The sequence below is a fragment of the Nothobranchius furzeri genome, chromosome 6 (genome assembly GCF_043380555.1).
Source record: "Nothobranchius furzeri strain GRZ-AD chromosome 6, NfurGRZ-RIMD1, whole genome shotgun sequence".
In the NCBI taxonomy this organism is placed as follows: Eukaryota; Metazoa; Chordata; class Actinopteri; order Cyprinodontiformes; family Nothobranchiidae; genus Nothobranchius; species Nothobranchius furzeri.
Window position 1 is genome coordinate 77,416,145 of NC_091746.1, and position 23,730 is coordinate 77,439,874.

A 23,730-nucleotide genomic window follows, 5' to 3' on the forward strand; every position below is an offset into this window, starting at 1 on the left:
TCAGACAGACCACTGAAACAGCTTCAGTTTATTTAGCGAAGTAGTTACAGAAACCCAACACAGGATGGCAGCCATACTGTGAGATTGACATCGAACGAACACACACACACACACACACACACACACACACACACACACACACACACACACACACACACACACACACACACACACACACACACACACACACACACACACACACACACACACACACACACACACACACACACCTTCCTTTCTTTATTCCCCACGTCAGCCCTCTTGCATAAACACCACTGATACTAATTCAAGGAAGACAAGTAGTAAAGTGTGTGACGGTAAAGGTTTCGTTCGTCAGAGCAGGAGCTTGCACAGCAAAACAATGTCAAAAATACCCTGAATTGTTGTAAACTCACAATCAAACACACACCGACTGGATGGCGTGGACTGTAAACACATCAGTATTCAACATGATCAGCCAGAGTAGCGCTCCATTATGCAAGCCGATGGTGATTGCTAAACATGCAGCTGTATTGCAGATAAACGATTACATAAGCAAAGCGGGGTCAATAGACAAGAGCCAGAAAATCCTGTGAGTGTAAACAACAGAACAAGAGACAAAAGTAATGCAACCGTCCAGGCGGACATGGGAACTCTTTCTGAACGCTGCCGCGCGGCCTCGCTGCTAACAAAGTGCTGAGTATTCCCAAAAAAACAATAAAGTACTGACACCCTCCTGTTGTTTTGGTTTGATTATCTCACTTCTGGGACTTTTAATGTGCATAGAGAAAGTATAAACAGACTCACCGTCCCTTTCCCAAACCTGTTAATGAATTTACTGAAGATAACACTGAAGGCGGTTAAACCTCTTGTTTTAAGCTTTGAAGAAGCCCTTTGTTGGATTAACTCCACCCATCACTAACAGATCGGTATGTTGGTCACTATTTCATGTGTTGCTGACAGGAAACAAGCAGCTGGATGGTGTCAACGGTTAGAAAACTCCCAGAGGTCACTGACTGATTGTGATGGAAGCTATCATCATAACCCAACCAGGAGAGGGTATTTCGATAAGTTGGTAGACATTTATGCATGCAAAGTGGGTTTCCAGAGTTTGTTTGCTAAATCCTTCTTACAACCACAGGAGGAGACTCTATTCTGTATGTGTACACTTCCACTAGCTTGCACAGAATTTCTCTGCAGGAACTCTTGAGTTTAAAATAAAAAAAGACATCTGAAAGGTCAGAGGAAATAGGGAGGACAGAGTAAAAGACTAACACTTTTCTGAAATAGAGCATGCAGTGTTGGGTCATTAAAGGTTTTTAAGCACAGGACAGGTTTGTTCATTTAAAACCAAACAGACAGACCAAAAATAAAGATATCATTGCTTTGCATCATCTGTGTCTCTACCGGAGCAGAACTCAGAGTCACAGATGTCACTTCTCTTTAGTCCGGTTCTGGTTCATTAAAGCTGCAAGAAATACATCCAAAAGCAGAAACCTTTCTGCTGGCCGCAGAGACAAATCATCAATTAAAAAAAAAAAACAACAACAACAGTAAAATATTACATGTCCACAAATGCTGTATCTGTTGTTAAAGTTCCTCTGTGACTGAAACGGAGTAAGGGATGGCACGTGTCCAACCAGCGGTTCAATAAACTCTGAGCTGAGGAAAAGGAGTTTCCCAGAGTTCCAGATTGCCTTTGTTCTAACAGTGTAAGTAAAACAAACGCACAAGCACAATATTTAAAAACAAACCATATGATGAGAATGTTAACATGAGCCAGAGTCAGTACATACGTTGGAATGCACAACTCTGTTCCCTCAACATGTATCTTCTCTTCCAGTTGTAGCATGATGAATATGTGGATTTTTTTTATTAAAGGTGCATTAAGTAAGAATGACATCCTGCGGTCAGTCTTGGGTACTGCAGTCGATGTTTCCAAACTAACAAGTCCGCTCTGAGCAACTGTTGCCAGTTACGGATCAGCACCGGAAGATTCTGTAAAATTGAATTTGGTAATTGAAAAAGTAGATAAGAGATATTTTTTAATCCGACTATTTTTGTCTTCAATCACTGTTAGCTCGATGATAGCTTTTAGCCTTCTGTACGCGATTTTAGGGTTAAACAAAAATAGCTTTACTTTATTTTGCTTCCGGGACGCTCCTTTTACTGGCTAACATTCTATCCACAAAGCTGCTGCTTTTTGCGAGCTGGTGTCGAATTACAAATCAGGGTTAAACAAAAATAGCTTTACTTTATTTTGCTTCCTTTTACTGGCTAACATTCTATCCACAAAGCTGCTGCTTCCTGCGAGCTGGTGTCGAATTACAAATCACGGTGCAGAATCACCCTGCGAGCTCACATATGATTGGTTTTGGAACCAGGAAGTATAGAGGCGGGACAGATTGTAAACAATGACTACGTCCCTCTTTGGCTTTATTTAAAGGAGGAAAAACTGAAAAAAATAACCGGCTAAGAAGGAAATCTGTTTCAGTGTAACCTTTCTTCCAACGTGATACATTAGACAGTTTTGTGATTTTTTCACCTCCAAATAGTTCCCGAGCGGAGCCGGTGGTGCAGCTCCGCGCCACCCAGGGGGTTGGGTAAAATCTAGAGATGTAATTTCACCAGGGTGTGATGATGAATCTTCAAACGTATATTTCTGAAAAAACTAACTTTCACAGTTTTTATTGCTGAGTGAAGCAGTGCTTAACAATGGGGAGTTCATAGACTTGAAATTGTGTCAGATTTTTTTTTGTAGCTTAGCTATTGTGCGCTCACAGACAGGAGGCAAAAACAACTTTGGCGTTTCAGATCAGACGAACAGGAAATAATCCCATCGTGCAGATTATTGGCCAGTTTCCATTACATGCTGATATTTGTTTTGATTTTACATTTTAATCCAACAGACAAAAAGTGGTATGGCATAAGTATAAAAATATAATTCAAAATATAAGAAAGTAATTTTCTTCATCATTTAAAGCCTTTTATAGTAAATATTCAACAATGAAGCTAATTTAAGACCTCCAAAATACAGTTTCAATGCACAAGTCCTCTCACCTTACATCCTTCTCGTACGTTAATCATAACGCATCAAACTACAATGTTAATTCACATCATTTCAGCATTTTTGACACTAGTTTATCGTATCCACACTGACGTCACACTACATTTATGAAAGAACGTCTAAAATACATTTTAAAAACAGAAAGAGGCACAAAGGTTGCTCTGATGTGAGTGCATGTCTCAGGTGTGTGATACTGGATTTGTGTGGTTCAGATAAAATGAGTGAATACAATAAAAAGGTTAAATCTGTTCCAACTAAAGCATCCTGGAAACTGAGGAAAACTCACACCCGATGCAAGGAACACCTGTCGGGTAAAGACGACTCACCCTAGATGGGGCGGGTTGGTCTCAGATATTTTATTATCTTTTGGGATCGGTACCAACTCTTGCGTTCTGTTACAGTCACAGAGGTCTTTCTCCATTTTAGTTTTAGCTGTTTTTGACTCATTCTCGCCCTTCATCAATGTTTCCTCACAACTTCTGAAGTTGAAACATGAATAGAGACAAACACACAGTAAATGTAGGCACTCATATTGTCATAACGACCACACACACACACACACTTGCTGACAAAGAGGTGGTAGAAGACCACTGTCACAGAGAAAAAGACAGAACACTGAGAAAGTAAAGGTACCAATCCACCTAATGGATCTCTTCTTGTGCTTTACAGTAAAATATGGTGTGATGTTTTGCATCAGATCAACTTGTCACCAGCATAACCGCTCCTGTTAACTATGTCGCACACGTCACGAGTCACAAACATGGACCTGGGCACTGAATGGGAACTTTAGGCCCGTTGGGATAATCTCCTCGTTCAGTGTCAATTTGAAGGATTATGAGCAACTTCCACAGTACGGTGAGGTCTAAACGCAATCTGTTGCTGCAGCAACGCTTCAACGAGGACATCATGATGAAAAAATCTGATTACATATATTCACATCTACTGATATTAGTATGAATACATACTAATAGTTTGTGATGTGCTCAGTAGCAGTACAAGACAAATTTAGGTTTTTGAACATTGTTATTGCATGTTTTGTTCTTTGTCCGGATCTTTGTTGTTGTTAGACCATCGCTCAGGGAGACACGTGCTCGTGGGAGTGCCTTTGTCTGCGGGAGTGTGATCTAGTCCGGCTTGTCACTGCTTGGGGCTCCCTGCTGTGTGAGCGTGTGCCAATATTCCACTTTCTTCCCTTTGTTTTTGAGACACTCAAACCAGTGTCTGAGTCTCTGTCCACTTGCGTTGATGCCCAGCTCCACTCCGCCTGCGACCGAAGGAAAGAACAAAAACCAAGATGGAAAATTATTGTTGTTTCTTACTTAAAAAGAAGAGACAGTTGACAAAAGAGAGACAGAACCCGCCTCAAGAAATAAGAGCGCTGTGGCATCCTAATCCTGAAAAAGTCAAGTACCAGTAAAACAAAGTCACTAAAATAACCTCTTATAGACAGGATTTATACAATATTCACAAAACCATTTTTTCTGCTCCACATTATACATTTTTTCACCAGATATAGATTTTAATAACCCACTGTCAAAAATTGAAAGGTGGAGTAAAATGTTTTTGTCTGTGTTTATTTGTCTGTAGTGCTAGAGCAGCAATCTGGAGTTTTGCACCTTTTAGAAACATTTATTTTTAAAGAATTCTGTAAAAGTGATAGTCTTACCTTGTACTGTCATAGAGGCAATATGTCAATTTTGTTTTGCTAAGCCCATCCCCCATCCCATAGAGCCCCATGCAATTCTGATTGAGCACCACTAAGCATGAGCCAATAGCGTTGGACATCCACTTACGTACAGAGGTCAATCACTGAGCATGTGCGAGCGTTTAAAGGATGACCTAGAATGATGCAGGGTTGGTATCATGTCTTATGGACAAGTAAGTCATTAATAGAAAAGCTCCATTGATCAGCCAGAGGTGGGCATTCATGAGATTCAAGAGGTGTTGCCTCCAGCCGCAATAACGGATGTAGGGAGAGGGGCTTAAAGGTGCGATACGATTTTCTGCCTGTAGATGGTGCCATCTGAAATTATATATATATATATATATATATATATATATATATATATATATATATACATATATATGTATATACATCCATCCATCCATTTTCATCTGCTTATCCGAAGTCAGGTCGCGGGGGCAGTGGCCTAAGGCTAGAGGCCCAGACTTCCCTCTCCCCAGCCACTTGGGCCAGCTCCTCCGGGGTAATCACAAGGTGTTCCCTGGCCAGATGAGAGACATAGTCCCTCCACCGTGTCCTGAGTCTACTTTTTGGTCTCCTCCCAGTTGGACGTGCCCAGAAAACTTCGCCAGGAGGCATCCTGACCAGATGCCCGAGCCACCTCAACTGGCTCCTCTCGATGTGGAGGAGTAGCGGGTCTACTCCGAGCCCCTCCAGAATGACAGAGCTTCTCACCCTATCTCTAAGGGAGAGCCCAGCCACTCTGCAGAGAATACTCACTTCGGCCGCTTGTATCCGCGATCTTGTTCTTTCGGTCACTACCCAAAGCTCATGACAATAGGTGAGTGTATATATATATATATATATTTAACTTGGAAAATTTTACAGATATTGCCCCAAGATGTGTTAGCAGCCTCATATCTCCCCAGGAGGCCCCCTGGGTCGGCCAAGGACACACTGGTAGTATCATATCTCCACACTTGCCAGGGAACATCTCAGGGTTCCAAAGCGAATGTAGATTGCTGTGGAGAAGGCGTGTGGGCATCTCTGCTGGAGATGCCCCCCCTGTGACTAGGATGAGTAGAAAACATGGATGGATGGATGAAGTTTTAGATTTAAAATCCATTTTTTCTTTCAAATTCCATTTTTCTCAATTTCCTTAAAAATTCCACATTTAGGAAGTAGAGTTTTTTTGCATTCTGAATTTTAAAAACAGAAGGAATGAATTTCAAAGGGCAAAATATGGTTCTAAAACAGAGCTCTAAAACAAATTTAAATGTGTACATTTTGTACTGTCACATACTGTAGAATGAAGTCATTAGCTGTCAAATTTGAAGCCAAAACAGACCTTCATATGCAGTAAGATTAATGACTAAAAGTCAATATCCTTCATTTAAAAATTATGTACAGATTAGCTATGGGTCATTTCTCGTTGATTAGTATTCTGTTAATATAAACACTGATTTATGATGTATTAGAAACAAGTCTTCAGCGAAGGTTTGTACAGCTCTTAGGGTTACCCCTGGAGCTCTGTGGCCCTAAAGTTGTTACATCAGACTCTAGAAACAAAGATCCCACCAGGGAGGAATGCTGAGGGAAAAGCAACAAGCTGTGTGTGTTCCATGCAGAACTTATGGGTATTATTAGCACTGCATGTCGCTAAAACATCTGCAAGACTCACTTGCAGAAGCAGAAAATGAAATTGGCTAAGATAAGAGTTGCGAAAGACGAAGCGGAGTAAAGAACCGCTGGATAATTATGCCAATAAGAAACCTTCAGAGAACACAAATATACAGAGTGTGGAGAATAAGTGGTGGAGGGAACTGAAATGGCTGTAGCACAGGCAGATGCAGGCAGTAGTCTCAGAGATTAATACAAAGCCCTTAGAAAATGACAGCCTGGAGCAAACAAGGTTTGACTGTTGATCTTCAACTTATCTACACGCTGCATCGAACACTGCCTCAGACGCTGCTGCTAGCAGGACAGGAGCTGCCTCGGAGTGTCTGAGCTCACAGCCCAGAGTCATCTTTGATGGCATAATAAGGCACAGTGTTTCTCTACCCAACCTCACTCCTCCGTTCACACAAATCCCCCCATCGCTGAACAGAGAATCGATTAAATGTTGCCTGAGCCATGGATGATGGCGACAAAAGAATGTTCGGTTGTCCTGACATATGTGGGACAACAGAGGAACGATGAAGATCCGGGGAGAAAGGGAAGATTTATGTGAAGTTCAGAACCCATGCAACGCAGGGAAGCAGACTCGTGAAAACTGTACCTGAGCTTCTGCTCTTCTCATGATTTCATTTGAGAAAGACCTGTATGGATCTTGCACAGCCCATTTAATGATCAAGAAAGCATCACAGAAGTCTCCTCTTAAACACTTGGATTGCTAAAAGAAATTTTAATGATAAGCAAAAAAATAAATAAAAATAAAATAAAATAAAATTAAAAAGATAGAGAGTTGAGATCCAACTGATTCAGAGAGATGGCAGTCTTCCCGTTTTGGATTACCCAGCTCTTGTTTCTAGGATTACAGCACACGGTATTAATCCTCCAAAATCAGGTCAATCCAGGAAGCAAATGTCTAGACTCACACACCTTTCTGCAGCCTGTTTGATGTTACCTTCAGAAACCCCCACTGAGACAATGTCTGCTCACGCAGCATCCAATTGAAATACCCCTTAACTTTTGCCTGGCAGGCCATCCTGCATATGTAAATATTTAGTCTGACCACAAAACGTTAAAGCGAAATCAACAGTTGTCTTTCAAAATGTCTCCACATGCAATTGATCAGCATCAGGACCAACCAGAGCAACAAACAATCCAACACTCATCGTTATGGATGTCAGTACTGCACTATTTGAAATAAACGACTTCAGTACCTCTATGCTCATGTCTCAAAGAACAGCTCAAGTCTAAATCGTCCAAAGTTGATGTCAAAGCCGCTTTAAATGAACACTGTTCTGTTGAGCCGACGCAATTTTTATTTAAGTTCTCTATCGCAGCTTTAAGACCCCCAATAAATGTAGAGCGCTGTGATTGGCCAGACACAAAACGGTTGAGATCAATGGTAGACCTGCTAAGACTACAAGGGAAACAAGACTCTTTTGCCGCTTCTATGGTTTGTCTAGATTTCTACCAGAATTGAGATCCACATCAGCAAATTATAAGTATGTAAATTAATATTATTACTACACCAGAACACCCCCCATATATATATATATATATATATATATATATATATATATATATATATATATATATATATATATATATATATATATATATATATATAAGTTAAATGTACTCTATTGAATAAAACATTTACTTTACTTAAATATTGTTCATTTAAGATTTTATACTAAATCATCATAATGACTTTTTATATCTTACAGACACATGGCTGTAGCAAAAGGATTGTTTTAGCAATTATGAACCAGCTTTTTCTAACTATTAATATTCTTTCCATTCCTTGTAAACCAGGTTGATAAGGAGCAGCAGCTTCTGAGAGAAACTTTTACTACAGTAGATGGAAAGATGTAACTAAATTTCATTCATGTTTTCAATTAGTTTTTTCTTCAGTACAACAGATCAACGTGACTACAGGTGTTGGTGTCAATGCACAAACCTTGAATCATCCCTAAAAATGTCAGCCACAAAAACATTAAATATGTGACTTTCAGAACCTTCTAGCTTATGGTTCAAGATTTCCGATGACACAGCTTAGTTTTTGCACAGCAGCAGTTTGTTTGGTATTTAGTTTCTGTTGACAAAAAGCCTGTGTCCCTGATGAGTTGTGTCTGAATCTTACAGATGTGGTTAGATGGATGCATACTCAAATAGAGACAGTACTTCATGCTTCCATTTCCCCACACATTGATGATTGGACTTTCTTGTTTAACGTTATTATTAACAATGTAGTTTCTCTGTTGCGGTGAGAGCAGGAGGTTTGGACCCAAAATGCAGAAATCCAGACAACTCAGGCAGGAGCGGCTGAAGAAATGAAAAGTCCTTTTATTAGGATGATGAGTATTTCCAAAGGGGAGGAAGCCAAGCCTAAAATCTAGAAAAAACTGGATTACAAAAACAAAAACTCATTTGTGAGCAAGAACCTGGAGTTTCTAGAGCAGGACAGAACAACACTGACAAAGACAATGGACCAACAAACACTGAGAAGAAGACAGGGTTTTTAACACAGAGGGAAGCACTCATGGGAACAGGTGACAGGTGTGAGGAGTGAGGTCTAGAGGGAAGACAGGTGCCATTAATAAACTAAATGGGGAAAGAACTTAAGCAGAGGGGAAGATAAACCATAACCTATAAAACACTAAATAACTAAACCTAAAGACTGAGGCCTAGTCCACACGTAGCCGGGGTTTTTTAAAAACGAATATCCGCCCCTCCAAAAACGTGCATCCACACCAACGCGTTTAAAAAAAAACTCTGTCCACACGTACCCGGATAAATACGTTGTTAAGGACATGCCAGACCTGTAGGCGGCAGTACTTCCCCCGTTCTTAACCTCGTCCTTCGTCTGTGGTCTTCCACAAGCAGCAGTAATTCCTCTTGCAAAAACAAACAAGCAGAAAGCGCTTGGACAATTGATGGATCGGGTAGTGACAGAGCACAGCTCTGAGGGCATCCATGATGCCAGCTAGTGTAAACACAGGTCGCACACGTGATGTCAGCATTTTTTTGTCGCGGAAAGTGACGTTGCGGACCTTAAAACTCCGGTTTTGTCCGTCCACACGCAGACACCCAAAACGGAGAAAACGCAGATCTTCACTTTGGCCGGAGTTTATAAAAAGATCCGTTTTCGTGTGAAAAAACTCTGTTTTCGTGTGGATGACAGGCCAAAACGTAGAAAAATATCTACGTTTTGGCAGATCCCCGGCTAGGTGTGGACAGGGCCTAAGGGCAAAGGTAAACAACTAATGACTAGAGGGGTGAGGAGGACTAATACAAACCAACAGCAACTAAACGGGAGTGACTAGGAGGAAACATGAGGGAAGCCTAGAAGGAGCTGGAGATCACAAGAAGAGCCCCCTTCAGACAGGCCATGAAAAACGGAAATGTTCCGGACTCTGTCCGTAAGACCTTTGTGTCTGAATACAAACATCCGGATAACATGTTCCGGAATTTATCCGGACGAAGCCCCTAGTAACAGGTCCGGACTTGTTACGGACAGGGTGGCTGCTTCAGACTGGTGAGGTAAAGTTCCGGACAAGGGGGAGGGGGAGGGGACCGGGGGACACTGTGCGCACCTGGATAGCTCACTGCTGTAGTATGCAGCGAACCAAGGCAGCTCGCCTCCTACGGTACCGTCTAGACGCGCGACGGAGCGCTTCACACCGCTTCACACCGCTTCAGTGATTCCTTTAACCATTGAGCTTCATCATCCAGATCTCTTATGCGTCTTCGTGTGTGCAGAATTATGCTTAAGCGCCTCGTGATTTTTATCTTGAGAGGCGCTATAGAAATGATATTTTCTTCTTCTTCTTCTTCTTCTTCTTAACATGAGTCCGATTCTCCCCCCCACCACACCCCCCGCCGCCGTCAGACATCTGGTACTTTTCCCTGCTGTGTGAACGCAGCCGAAAGGACAAGTTCCGGTACAAAAGTAGTGTGTCTGAAAACACAGTTCCGGTTAAAAACCGGATTGAATTGTCCGCAAATGTTCCAGAATGTCTGTCTGAAAAGGGCTCAGGAGACACATGAGGAGAACCTGGAGAGGACTGGGGAAGCATAAGGACACACAGAGCACAAGAGGACACATGAGGGGAACGCAGAGGACGAACAGGAGGGGGCTGGGGACCAATGGGACACAGAACATGACATTCTCTGCTTCAGATGGTCCAAAACCTGGCAGTTTGATTTTATTGGGGACTGAGTGATGTGAATATATTGTTATATTATCGTGGCCACCTAAAACTGGCTCCTGGTTCATTTTAGTATAAAATTTAAGGTGCAAAATGTTCTTTTAATTTTTTCCAGGGCACAGTTACCATAGGGAGCCTGAGTCTCCTCCCTTTCCAGTCGGCTCATTGGTCCCTGGAAGAATGACAAAATGAATGGAAGTCAACGGGGCTAAAAATGCTATTTTCTAATCCGCTTTGCCTTACGCCCTGGATTGCACATATGGTGTACTGCAATTTTAATGAAAACTAATGATGGGTGTTTTGCCCATGCCTGTCACATACTTTTATCATCTTGTAAAAGTTCATAATTAGCATGACTACACACGTCGCACAGATGACATCACCACAGAATCTCCTCTCCCCTAGCATAGCTGCTACTTACCACATGGCCAGATTTATGGTGGTTCTTTCCTCCTGAAAGAAGGATTTAAGTTCACTGATTTTATTGTCTGGTTCGATGATGTCACTTTCGTGAAGCACATTTGTGGTCCTGGACTTTTTTTTCACACAAAACCTAAAATAACATTTCCCCCCATTTGAAAATAAGGGCGTTCGTGGTATCAAGATGCTTCTTTAAAATTCATGGACATCATATGTAAAGTCCATGGCACGTAACAAGCGGAATGAGAAAATTGCGTTTTTAGTCCCGTTGACTTGCATTCATTTTTTTCATTCTCCTGGGGACCCATGGTCCAGAAGTAAATGTGCGTGACTTAGGCTCCCTATATCTGACATTTTGGTCTGGTACACCCCCACTCAAGAGCTTCAGTCATTGCATCATGACTTGCTGGTACTTCCACTGGTGAAATGTGGGTCCCTAAGCTGTGGAAAAAGCTCACAGTGGAAATCAGAGAAGCACAGAAGCTGCAGATTTGTAAGAGTCTTTCCTAGTAGCTGGTTATTTTTAGGTTTTTAATAATTGTGCTTCTTCTGGTTTAACACAGTTTTGAAAGCTGTTTTCATTCAGTTTTTATTTTGTAATTTGCATTATAATTTGGGCTATTTTCTATATGTAATATGTTTTTAGTTTGTATGCAGTTTTCAGTGCTTTGGGTGTCTTTTGCCTCTAAAAGCCTGTTTATAACTAAAAGAGGATGAAGGTTGTCATGGTGACAGTAATTAACCACTGGTTTAATTAACCAAACAGCTTTGGCATTTTTGGTCCTTGTCATATTTATTGAACAATTTTTACATAAAAAGGTTTACATTATTCAAAATTCCTAAGTTAACGTTGCAAAGCACTGACCCCACTCCGACAAATTTGTGATAAAACTTGCTGACTTCACCCAAACAATTTAAACCCCTTTAGGTACGCGTAGTGTCTCTAAAACATTTAGTTTCCTGTGACCTTTTTATTGTTTCCCTGTAAGTTAGAGAAGGCAGAATGTTGAACATAACCAAATTCAGGTCAGTGCTTTGAGTTTGATTCATGGTTCAGATGAAACCTTTACTCTTGGGTGGATTGCCTTCTCATCAGCGTCTTTGTGGATCCATTTTTCTCTTCCTTGAATCTGTAACATCTCACCCTTCACACTGTTATTTGACAGTGTCTGCTTAGCCTTAGGCCAAGCTGCCGGCCCAGATGATGGTGCAGTTTTACACGGCCATCATTGAGTCCATCCTCACCTCCTCCATCGCTGTGTGGTACGCTGGAGCCACAGTGAGGGACAAACATATATAGACTGCAGCGCATTGTGCACTCCGCTGAGAAGGTGAGTGGCTGCAGCCTTCCATCTCTCCAGGACCTGTACGTCTCCAGGACTCGGGGGCGTGCAGGTCGGATAGCAGCTCACGCTTCGCACCCGGGTCACAGACTTTTTGAGCCGCTTCCCTCAGGCAGGAGGTTACGGTCCATCCGGACCAGAACCTCCCGCCATAAGAACAGCTTCTTTCCATCTGCCGTTAGACTTGTGAATAGATTATAAACACACAACCATGCTCGTCTTCTGTACTCGACACAATGACACGTTATCGGCCATGTTACCATTACCTGCTATTTTTTATAGCTGAAAGTTTTATTCTAGTTTTTTTATTATTATATTTTATTCTATTTTTAATCTTATTATTCATGTTATATGTAGCACATTAGTACCGAAGCAAGTTCCTAGTTTGTGAATTGTTTGTTCACTGACAATGGCGATAAACCTATTCTGATTCTGATTCAGGCTGCTCTCATTCTTCCTGCACACCGGGCGCTCCGGGATTGTGCCTGTCCTCTTTATCACATTTTTTCACCATTCTTCTTTGTCTTGGTGTCATTTCTTTCTTGGACCTAATTAACAGAACCGGCATGCAGCTGCAGCTTTAAACAGTAATGATCATAGTTGTGAGAAGAACGGCTTTTATCGAGAGCTATGAGTTACACTGATGGCCTCCCCCCCCCCCCACAGAGCTGTAACTTACCAGGTTTTATCTCAACAGCCAGCATCTCCCTCCAACCTACACACACCCACCACCTCACACTAATAACATGCGCTCACACACATTTGACAAAGTGCAGTGCTTTGATCTGAAGGCCTTCCAGCTCATGAGGAGGTAATCCATTCTCCCCATGTCTCCCCTCTAGTTCTCCATCCCATTCTAAGCTCCTGTGTGCTTTGTTGCCACGATCTACTCCTCAGGCGATGGGAAAGCTGTTCAGCAGTCTGATTAAAATGCAGCCATCTGATGTGGGGAGTTCATGAACGATAAAGATCCAAGGATGCATCCTGCTTTTTGATATCTCCTCTTTCTATTCTCTCTATTCAAATCCTCCTTTTCCTGCTCACTCATTCCATCAAGCCTCGTAATTACCCCTCATGTCTCCCGTTTCCCCCCATATCCTTCTCTTCATCCACTTGCCCTGCTTGCTTTATATTTATTTCCAACAGTCATGTTCTTGGCTCCATGTAGTCATTTCCCTCCACTTTTAAAAGTCTTTCAGCCTACCTATGAAGTCGTTGCTCATTCCCAAGTCGTAGTCCCACACAGAAATCTCCAGGGTTTTCTTTGCCAGCAGGTCCAAGGATACCTCATACGAAAACTCCTGCGAAGGTGTCGCACACAAGGGATCGTTCAAATCAATCGGAGAGAAATGGGGATAACAAAATTAAGTCATTTTAAACTTCAATGTGCAGATCATTTAGAGCTCAATAGGGAAATCACCAGGTGTGCAGTTTAGACCAAGAGAGACAATACCTCATTAAATTCAGGATTGAGAGTCTTTTTCTTGACTGTTGTCTTGTATTTGGACTTTTTCCCCATGTCTGGCTGTAAGATGCTGCAGAAAAAAAGTTGATTACAGTATGAAATAATAAAGTTACCCAGAAAGTGACAGAAATATCAAATATCTTTAGATTTAACGAAGTACAGATGAGGAGGTTCTTCTTCTAATCACTGTAAAGCAGCCATTTTTCTACAACTGAAAGGGTATTGTAAGACTGAAAGCCATCCAATGACCAAATGACATCCAACTGGCTGAAGCTATTCCTAACGCACCGACAGGCTGTTTGAGTTTGTCAGACGATGTCTGACTTAGCGTCAGATAGTCTTCCTCCTTGAGGATGCAACTATTTGGTCACAATTTTCAATCATAAATCTACCAACTGTGCAAACACCTACTTTGGATGTCGTAGGTGGTCTGGACCGATGGACTCAATATAGGCATGATCTGCACGTCCATGTGACGCTGACTGTTTGCAGGACAACGATCCAATTCTGATTGCATAAAGGAGGGAACGGTTGTGTAAAATGGCGATTTGTATTTTGGGGGTTATCCAGAACAAAGGGGAACATTTGTCATCGTCTAATAAAAACTTTGAAATCAATTTTTTAAATCAAAATTTCTGAAACTTTTCTGGAATCCAAGACATCCATGCACACTTCTCTTTCATGTTTTACACTGATGCAATCATCTGCACTCCATTCCAGGTACTAAACCAGTCAGAGAGCTTGAAAATGCATTTTATGTGATAATGGAGGACCAGAGGCTTATTTTTATTTATTTATTTATTTATTACAAACACAAGGGCATGTAGATAGGAAACATGGCTAGATCGAGGTGTGAGGAATGTTTGCTTTAGCAAAGATGCAACAGAAGGATTGCCGAAGGGCAATGAGCTTCATCATCAACCCAAACTCCAAGTCAAGATGTTCAGACACTGAGATATCTCACTCTTCCAGCTCTAAGTACCGCTCTGCCTCATCTTTATGAGACGAATCCTGGCCTGACAGCTGAAGCATGAGCTGGGCTCCAGGGCTGCCAGAATCGAACAGAGTGAAGGACGAAGGGATTTAGGCGGAGAAGACGTATGAGGAGGAGGAGAGGGACGTCATAAACTAGAAAGGGAGACATAAATAAAGAAGCAAATTGACTACTTAATGAGAAGCTTCCCTCGTAAAGTTTCGTTTTTAATTTGTAAAAGCTGCTTGGCAGCGCTACATCAAGCTCCAACGAGCAGACATGAAGCTGCATTCGCTCTGACGAGGAGTTTGTGGCCGGCTGTAAATCCAATCAGCACTTTCTCTGGATCAAACTTCACTTTTACTGCTCAGCCTGAAAACAACACTCTGCACTTTTATGGGCTTTTCTAGAAGAGTTCGTAATGTTGGTCCAACCAGCCTAATAAATGACACAGGCCTTTTGTAATGATGCCAAATACAATTACCCAATAAGACGTTAATATAAATACGGCCTTAATGGGAAAACCTCAGCTGTGTCACCGCAGACTCAAACATGTGTGTGTGTGTGTGCGCGCATGAATTTTGCTCACTGAATGTTGTCCGAGGTTTACTAAAATATCTGATACCAGAAAAATACCCAGTACATTTGGTTGTATACCCACTTAGACTTTCATTTCAAATTTCCAAGGTGACAACAATCTTTCACTCCTGCATGTGTAAGGCTCCATAAATAAACCCCCCAGGTTGTAAAGCTAAGGAGCGCTAAAATGACTGGAGAAAATTCATTACACAGGAGCCTGGTCCACGCAGATAGGTGAGGATTATCCCTGTCAGGTTGTTTGTTTGTTTGTTTTTTTCTTAGTTTTCCTTGAAAAAAAGATGAACAAATAAAAAGAATGAGGATGTTCACTGAAGAGCAACAGCAAACTAGCCAACCAAAAGCATATTTGCTGTTTATTCCCATCACTGTGGTGCACCAGCTTGTGCGGACTGATACGCTGAACAATAACGACTGTTGATGAGAAAAAAGGACTCTCTCACATGAAAATGAAGAAAAGGGGATGAATCCTGGCTCCGGTTGGGACCAGTGAGGACAACCTCCATGTGTTTATCAAGTACAGCAGAACTACTTCAGCCTTAAAACACCTGGATGCTAAATATTTGACTCAGAACACAAGAGCTTGTTACACATTTTGGATGCAGTTTTATTTCAGATATTAAAGAGTTGTTGTAACAAAAAATTGTTTTTCTGTAAAATATTCCAGTTGACTTGGTCAGAAATGTATTCCTTTATTGTTTCAATCCAGGAATTATGAACAAAGTAATATCACCCACCCCTGTGCGTGCGTGCATGTGAGGGAGATCACTGGATGTAGCTACACTGACCAACAATTGGAGTCAACCCAATTCAACACAATCAGTTTAGCAGTGCAAAGATGGCTACAACTAAAATTAGATGCAGTTGTAGCTGAGAGTCGGCAATAAAACATTTTAATATCCTGCAATGAGTGCATTTTTAGCCCGTTTCATAAAACAATGGCACCACTTTGCTGCAAGCTGGACGTGGCATCAGGGAACCTTTGGCCATTAATGAGTGGTCCATCTATGGCGGTGATGTGACACAATCATGGACGTAATTTTGGGGGGGGGGGGGGGGGGAACAGGGGGGACATGTCCCCCCCACTTTTTCCAAAGTCAAGTTTTGACCCCTGCACTTTTTACCATCCAAAAACAATATTACGCTATATTAAAATGACACTGGTTGAGCTCTAGGACCAAGAGGGAAAACAACCGTTTGTGTTGAAGACATGGTGGCATAGAGGGAATGTGGGGGAAGTCTCCACGCTGTTGGCCCATCCTTAAGTTCACTTGCAAGCCGCTTGGGCAGCTGTCCTTCACATTCCCAGTGAACTGTCCTGTAATCTGTGCTTCAGCTCAGCCAGAAGCTCCCAGATCTCTGCATCGCTCCAGTTTGCCATCTCAGCTGATTCTGTTTACAAATGCGAAAGAAACTCCCCAAGCTTACTTGCACTTTAAATACTGCTGCTGCCTGGGGCTCAGTGGACATTCCTTCAAAAGTTCTTCCAGGATGACAGAAGGAGCATTAAACATGGAGAAAACCACCATAAATCTGGCCATGGTGAAAGTAGCAGCTACGCTGGCGTAGAAGCAGTTCTACTGTGATATCATATATGCAACTTCTGCTTTGTAATCGTTTCATTACAAGGCAGACGTGGTTGGAACACACATAATTACTTTTCATTTTAATTGAAGTACAACATGTGCGATTCGGGGCGTGAGGCAAATTGGACCAAAAAACAACTTTTTGGTTCATTCGCTTACAGTGATCCCTCGTTTATCGCGGTAGATGCGTTCCAGACCTGGCCGCGATAGGTGAAAATCCGCGAAGTAGGGACACCATATTTACAGTATTTATTTAACAGGTACGTATTCAGTATTCAGACTTTTAAAACCCTCCCTTTACATAGAATTTTTTTTACTTGGTTTATTTATAGTTTTATTGCAAAAAGTGCATTTTATGATGAAACTGATGAAAAAAAAAACAGGAATTTCTTGATATTTCGCATTGAAAAATATCGCGAATCGGTGAAAAATACCGCGAATCAGCGAAGTTCCCTTGAATAAGGCTCCAAAGAAAAAATCCGCAAAGTCGTGAATCCGCGATAAACAAACCGCGAAGTAGCGAGGGATCACTGTACATCCATTTTTTTGGTTATTTAGGAGACTCATGAGCCGACCGGAGGGGGAAGAGACTCAGGCTCCCAACAGTCTACTCTTTTCTGGGTTTTCAGACTCGAATGTCTGATGTTTAGCATAAAAACTATAATTTGTAGCATATTTTTACGTCCGAGGTACCACACTCACAATGTGAGCAGTCAGGTTACATCCAAGCAATGGGTCACACAGTGTGAGAACATGACTCGTGATCTTTGCCCTGCAAAGTTGGAGTTGAATCTGACCATAACGACAGAAAAAGTCTCACAGTGTACCCCTAAAGCCTGCTGCACACGAGAGCAATCTGCTGAGCAAACGGCCTCGAATGACCGTTTGCTCAGCAGATACCTTGCCGTGTGCGCCTGATTTTCACGGAGTTTTCCGGCTCACGAGACTCTGAGGTGAACATCTGACCAGTTTGATATTTTCCGCCTCCCGGGGGTAAAAACTCGTTGAGCTGAAATATTCTAGTGGCCAATCAAAGCGCATTCTCCATTCACATGACCCCAAGATGGCAGTCCCTTGTCTGTATGTCAGAAAATAAACAAAACGGAGACAGAGCTGGAAACGGAGGAAATGCCTATACTTTTTTTGTTGATGCAGCGCCGCCGCCACCGGCATTTCAAGGTTAGGAAAGTATGTGTACGGTGGCTGGGAAGGTGGGCCAGGCGAGGAGTTTATGCCATTTACTCCAAGGGATGCGCCTGGAAGACCCAGAATCCATCCGACAGTACCGGGGTCATGTGAGCGGAGAATGCTCTTTGATTGGCCACTAGAATATTTCAGCTCAGTGTCATGATCTGAGGTAATGATTTAACCCAAGACATGCAGAATCAACACACTGGAGCAGGATGTGAAAAAATAAAGATTTATTTGGTAACTAGAACTTAGGGTGCACTGGAAATCCAGTGAATGGGTAAACGGGAGCAGCGTAGATGTAGCGTGGTGGAGGATCTCCAGGGAGGGGTGAGCTGGGAGAGTGAATGAGTATTCCGGGGTGATGAAGATCGGCAAGGTTTTACAACCGGAGGGAAGGAGAGAGAGAGCCTGTAGTGCTGGGAGCAGTTAGTGCCGTGAGGAGGACGGGAACCGGGAGTGAAGTCCAGACGTAGTATGGTCGAGTAGTAAATCCAAAAGGTCTCAGCGAGGAGGTGGTGTATGGAAAGATGACTGAGCCTGAGACAAAACGAGAACAAAATCTGAGCAAAAGATCGCTAGCAAAAAACACGTTTCTAAAGTTCAAGGCTAAGGTTTCAAAGTTCAAAGTCTAAGATCCGACAGTTCAAAGTCAAGGTTTCAAAATCGAGTTAACACTGTGGCTGGGACTCTACCAGTAGGCGTAATCATCCGGCGGCTTAGCAGTGTCCTCCGTCCTCCTTATGAAGGCCACCCACTGATCAGCTGATTGATTGCAGCTGCTGCTCTCTCTCCTGAAAACAGAACTCACAAGCCAGGTGATGTCATGGTGTGTGTGGAGTGCTCACCTCCCAGCTCACAACAGTACCCCCCCCTCAACGGACGCCTCCAGGCGTCCTAGCCGCAGCAGCCTCATAATCCCGAATGAGGGAAGGATCCAGGATGGCAGAGCGTGGCACCCAGGAGCGTTCCTCGGGACCGTAGCCCTCCCAGTCCACAAGGTACTGCATACCCCGACCGCGGGGACGGGAGTCCAGGATCCTGCGAACAGTGTAGATCAAGTCCCCCTGGTGCAGGCGAGCCGGAGGAGGAGGTGCAGGCACGGGACAGAGAGGACTAGTGACCACAGGCTTGACCAGGGAGACGTGGAACACCGGGTGCACACGTAGGGTCCGAGGGAGGTCCAGGCGGACCGTAGTGGGGGACGGAACAGCCAAAACTTTAAAGGGACCAATGAACCGGGGAGATAACTTACGGGAAGAGGCCTTCAGTGGAATGTCCCTGGACGATAACCACACAGACTGCCCTGGGACGTAGACTGGGGCCGGACGCCGTCGGCGATCAGCTATCTGCTTGTTCCTCTGTGCAGTGCGATCCAGCGCCGCTCTGGTGGTGGTCCAGGCACGACGGGCACAACGGAGGAATTGGGGAACGGAGGAGCCAGGCGTAGATTGTGCGGGGAAAAGCGAGGGTTGAAAACCAAGGGAAGCCTCAAACGGGGACTGACCTGTAGCTGTAGAGATGTGGCTGTTATGGGCATACTCCACCCAGGGAAGATGGGTGCTCCAGGACGACGGGTGAATGGAGCAGACACAGCGCAGCATGGCCCCCAGCTCCTGGTTCATCCGTTCGCATTGGCCGTTGGTTTGGGGGTGGTGTCCGGAGGTAAGTGCCACTTTCGCCCCCAAGGCCTCTGCGAACTCCCTCCATACTTGGGACACGAACTGCGGACCCCGATCCGACAGGATCTCCTCCGGGATGCCATGGAGACGGAACACATGCTTAACCAGGAGCTGCGCTGTGCCTGTGGATGAAGGGAGAGATTTAAGGGGCACCAGGTGGCAAGCCTTTGAAAACCGGTCGACTATGGTAAGAATGGAGGTGAAACCGTGGGAGATGGGGAGACCACAGACGAAGTCCAGGGCGATGTGCGACCAAGGCCGTGAGGGAGTAGGCAGAGGCTGGAGTAGACCGGCTGGGAGGCGATGGTCCCCCTTGTGTTGGGAACAGGTGTGACAACCAGAAACATAGTCCTTGGTATCTTTAAAAATGGACGGCCACCAAAATGTACGTTTAATAAGGGCCACAGTGCGTGCCACCCCCGGATGTAAGGAGAACCGACCAGCATGAGCCCAGTGAATGACCTTGCCTCTAACAGATTGGGGAACAAACAGTTTACCCGGGGGGCCGTTGTCTGGACCAGGGTCAGTCTTAAGGGCCTCCAGTACCTGCTCCCGGATCTCCCAGGTGACGCTCCCTACCACACAGTTGGAGGGAAGGATGGTCGATGGTGGGTTATCCCGGTCTGGAGCATATTGTCTAGAGAGTGCGTCGGGTTTGGTATTCTTTGTACCGGGTCTGTAAGAGATCAGGAAATTAAACCGAGAAAAGAAAAGAGACCATCTGTACTGGCGTGGGTTTAAACGTTTGGCTTCCTTGAGGTAGATGAGGTTCTTATGGTCAGTCCAGATGATGAATGGTTGTTCAGCCCCCTCCAACCAATGTCTCCATTCCTCAATGGCCAGTTTCACAGCCAACAGCTCTCTGTCCCCTACGTCGTAACGGCTCTCGGTAGGTGTGAGGCGTCGTGAGAAGAATGCACAGGGATGCAGGCGTTTGTCCTCTTCAGCCACCTGGGAGAGCACAGCCCCCACACCAGTGTCCGAGGCATCCACCTCCAGTGTAAACTGACGTTGAGGGTCAGGCCGGTGTAGGATGGGTGCGTCGGCAAATCTCTTCTTCAGAACCTGAAAAGCGGATTCAGCTTCTGGGGACCAAACAAAAGCTCTGTTAATCGAGGTCAGCTGGGTCAGGGGTGCGGCGATTTGACTGAAGTTACGAATGAACCTCCGATAAAAATTAGCGAACCCCAGAAACCTCTGAAGCTGCTTTCTAGTCGTCGGAGTCGGCCACTCGGTCACCGCCTGCACCTTTTCAGGATCCGCCCTCAACCTACCACCCTCAATGACAAACCCCAAAAACTTGACGGTTGGGACGTGAAATTCGCACTTCTCTGCTTTTACGTATAGTCTGTTTTCGAGAAGGCGCTGGAGAACTGCTCTCACATGCCGGATGTGTTGCTCCGGGGTCTTAGAAAAGATCAGAATGTCATCCAAGTAAACTGTGACAAAGCGGTTAAGGAAATCACCCAGCACGGAGTTAACCAGGGATTGGAAGACTGCAGGGGCGTTAGTAAGTCCGAAGGGCATCACCAGATACTCGAAGTGACCCACTGGCGTTTTAAACGCCGTCTTCCATTCATCCCCCTCCTTCACCCGAACCAGGTGGTAAGCGTTCCGGAGGTCTAGTCGGGTGAAGATGGTGGAGTCCTGTACTGGTTCGAACGTGGATGAAAGTAGAGGCAGAGGATACTTGTTTTTAACCGTGATTTGGTTCAAACCTCTATAGTCAATGCAGGGCCTGAGGGAACCGTCCTTCTTAGGCACGAAAAAGAAGCCGGCACCCAGAGGGGAGGATGACGGTCGAATAGTGCCGGCTGCAAGACAGTCCTGGATGTAATCCTCCATGCTCTCTCTCTCCGGTTTGGACAGTTGGTACAAACGGCTGGAAGGCAGAGGGGCTCCGGGTAATAGATCTATGGCACAGTCAAACGGTCTGTGTGGGGGTAATGAAGAAGCACGGTCTTTACTAAAAACAAGTTTCAGATCATGGTAAACTTGTGGTACCGTAGCCAGATCGATGTTCTCTGCAGGGGGATTGACAGGTCCACGGCTAGGCAGAGCTGCGGAGCGCAGACACAACTGCGAGCACTCTGGGCCCCATCCAATGATCTTGTTCTCCCTCCAGTCGAGAATGGGGTTGTGGCGGACAAGCCATGAATGTCCTAGCACCAGTGGAGACTGAGGGGAAGGGAACACATAAAAAGTGAGAGTCTCCACATGGTTACCTGAAACCTGAAGGCGGAGAGGAACCGTCTGGAGAGTTATGGATGAGAGATTGCGGTTATCCAGGGAAGAGACAGAGCGAGGCGTAGAGAGCTTCGTTGTGGGAATTCCCCATTCCGTCACCAGTCGAGGGTCCAATAACGATTGCTCACACCCAGAATCCACTAGGGCTTCAAGAGGAATCTGCTTAGATTGATAAAACAAAGTGCATGGCAAAGAACACCGGGTCACAGAAGAAATCAGGTTACCGCCCACCAATAGACCCGGTCTTACCGGTGGGCGTGCCCTTTTACCAGAGAGGGACAGTTGTTCACGACATGTCCCGCTATTCCACAATATAAACAGAGTCCCATCTTGCGTCGGTGCTCTTTTTCTTCCTGAGTGAGTTTGGCTCTGCCCATTTGCATGGGTTCGTCCTTGGGTAGGAGTTCGGGTGTGGAACGCCCCCTGGCCCCGGAGTAATGTTCTGGAACAGGAAGAGGGGTCACCAACTCCACTCTTCTCATCTCGCGGTGACGCTTGTCTATTGACATGGCCAGCCTGATTAATTCAGCCAACGATTTGGGTTCGGGGCAAAGAGCCAGCTGGTTCCTGATCCTGTCATTCAGGGCCTCAGTGAACACCCCCATAAGGGCATCCTCATCCCAAGTCGTGCGTGCTGCTAAGATTCGAAAATCCACAGCCAGGTCTGCCACAGAACGTCTGCCTTGGGAGAGATTTATTAGTTTCCTCCTGATGTCAGAAACAGATTCCACACTGCCAAACGTCTGGGTGAATTCTGTCACAAAGTCATTAAAGAGTCCATGTAAAAACGAATCATTGTGGCTCTTGGCCTCAGCCCATCTTAAGGCTCTGCCCCGTAAAAGTCCAACAACATAGGAGATCTTGGCTGAATCAGATCTAAAAGCAGCAGGGCTACGTTCAAATGCCAATCTGCATTGAAGCAGGAAACTGTGACACTCCTCAAACTCACCTCCGAAGGTGGTTGTCGCCGGTGACGGGGCAACGCGGAAATGAGTCTCCTCTGAGGAGCTTGTAGCTTCAGCTCCATGAATGCTTGTAGCAGTGGTTGGATTTAACTGTGAATCCGAGGAGGATGTGGAGGGACGAGTCGTAGAAATGGATTCATGCAGTTGCCGAACTATTGTCTCCAACTGCTGGCAGCGTTGGTTGGATTGGGTTAACTGCTCCATGAGTTTCGGGAGGATTTGTTCCTGCTGGGCTAATCTGTGAGAAAGAGAGGTGAGTATCGATTCTGCTGGGTTAACGTCTTGGCCGGATGATTCTGTCATGATCTGAGGTAATGATTTAACCCAAGACATGCAGAATCAACACACTGGAGCAGGATGTGAAAAAATAAAGATTTATTTGGTAACTAGAACTTAGGGTGCACTGGAAATCCAGTGAATGGGTAAACGGGAGCAGCGTAGATGTAGCGTGGTGGAGGATCTCCAGGGAGGGGTGAGCTGGGAGAGTGAATGAGTATTCCAGGGTGATGAAGATCGGCAAGGTTTTACAACCGGAGGGAAGGAGAGAGAGAGCCTGTAGTGCTGGGAGCAGTTAGTGCCGTGAGGAGGACGGGAACCGGGAGTGAAGTCCAGACGTAGTATGGTCGAGTAGTAAATCCAAAAGGTCTCAGCG

At 44.5% G+C, this 23,730-nt stretch overlaps 1 protein-coding gene across 2 annotated transcripts in view; it reads right to left on the minus strand.

Annotated features, from left to right (window-relative positions):
- doc2g (double C2-like domains, gamma) overlaps nt 1-23,730 on the minus strand; it is an 89,911-nt gene continuing 66,181 nt past the window's right edge. For both annotated transcript variants that reach the window (XM_054744790.2, XM_054744791.2), the window contains exons 9-11: nt 13,829-13,910; nt 13,580-13,676; nt 1-4,310 (exon numbers count right to left, since the gene is read on the minus strand). In XM_054744790.2, the coding sequence (XP_054600765.1) occupies nt 4,171-4,310; nt 13,580-13,676; nt 13,829-13,910 (319 nt within the window). In that variant the 3' untranslated portion in view covers nt 1-4,170. The remainder of the gene's footprint in view (nt 4,311-13,579; nt 13,677-13,828; nt 13,911-23,730) is intronic.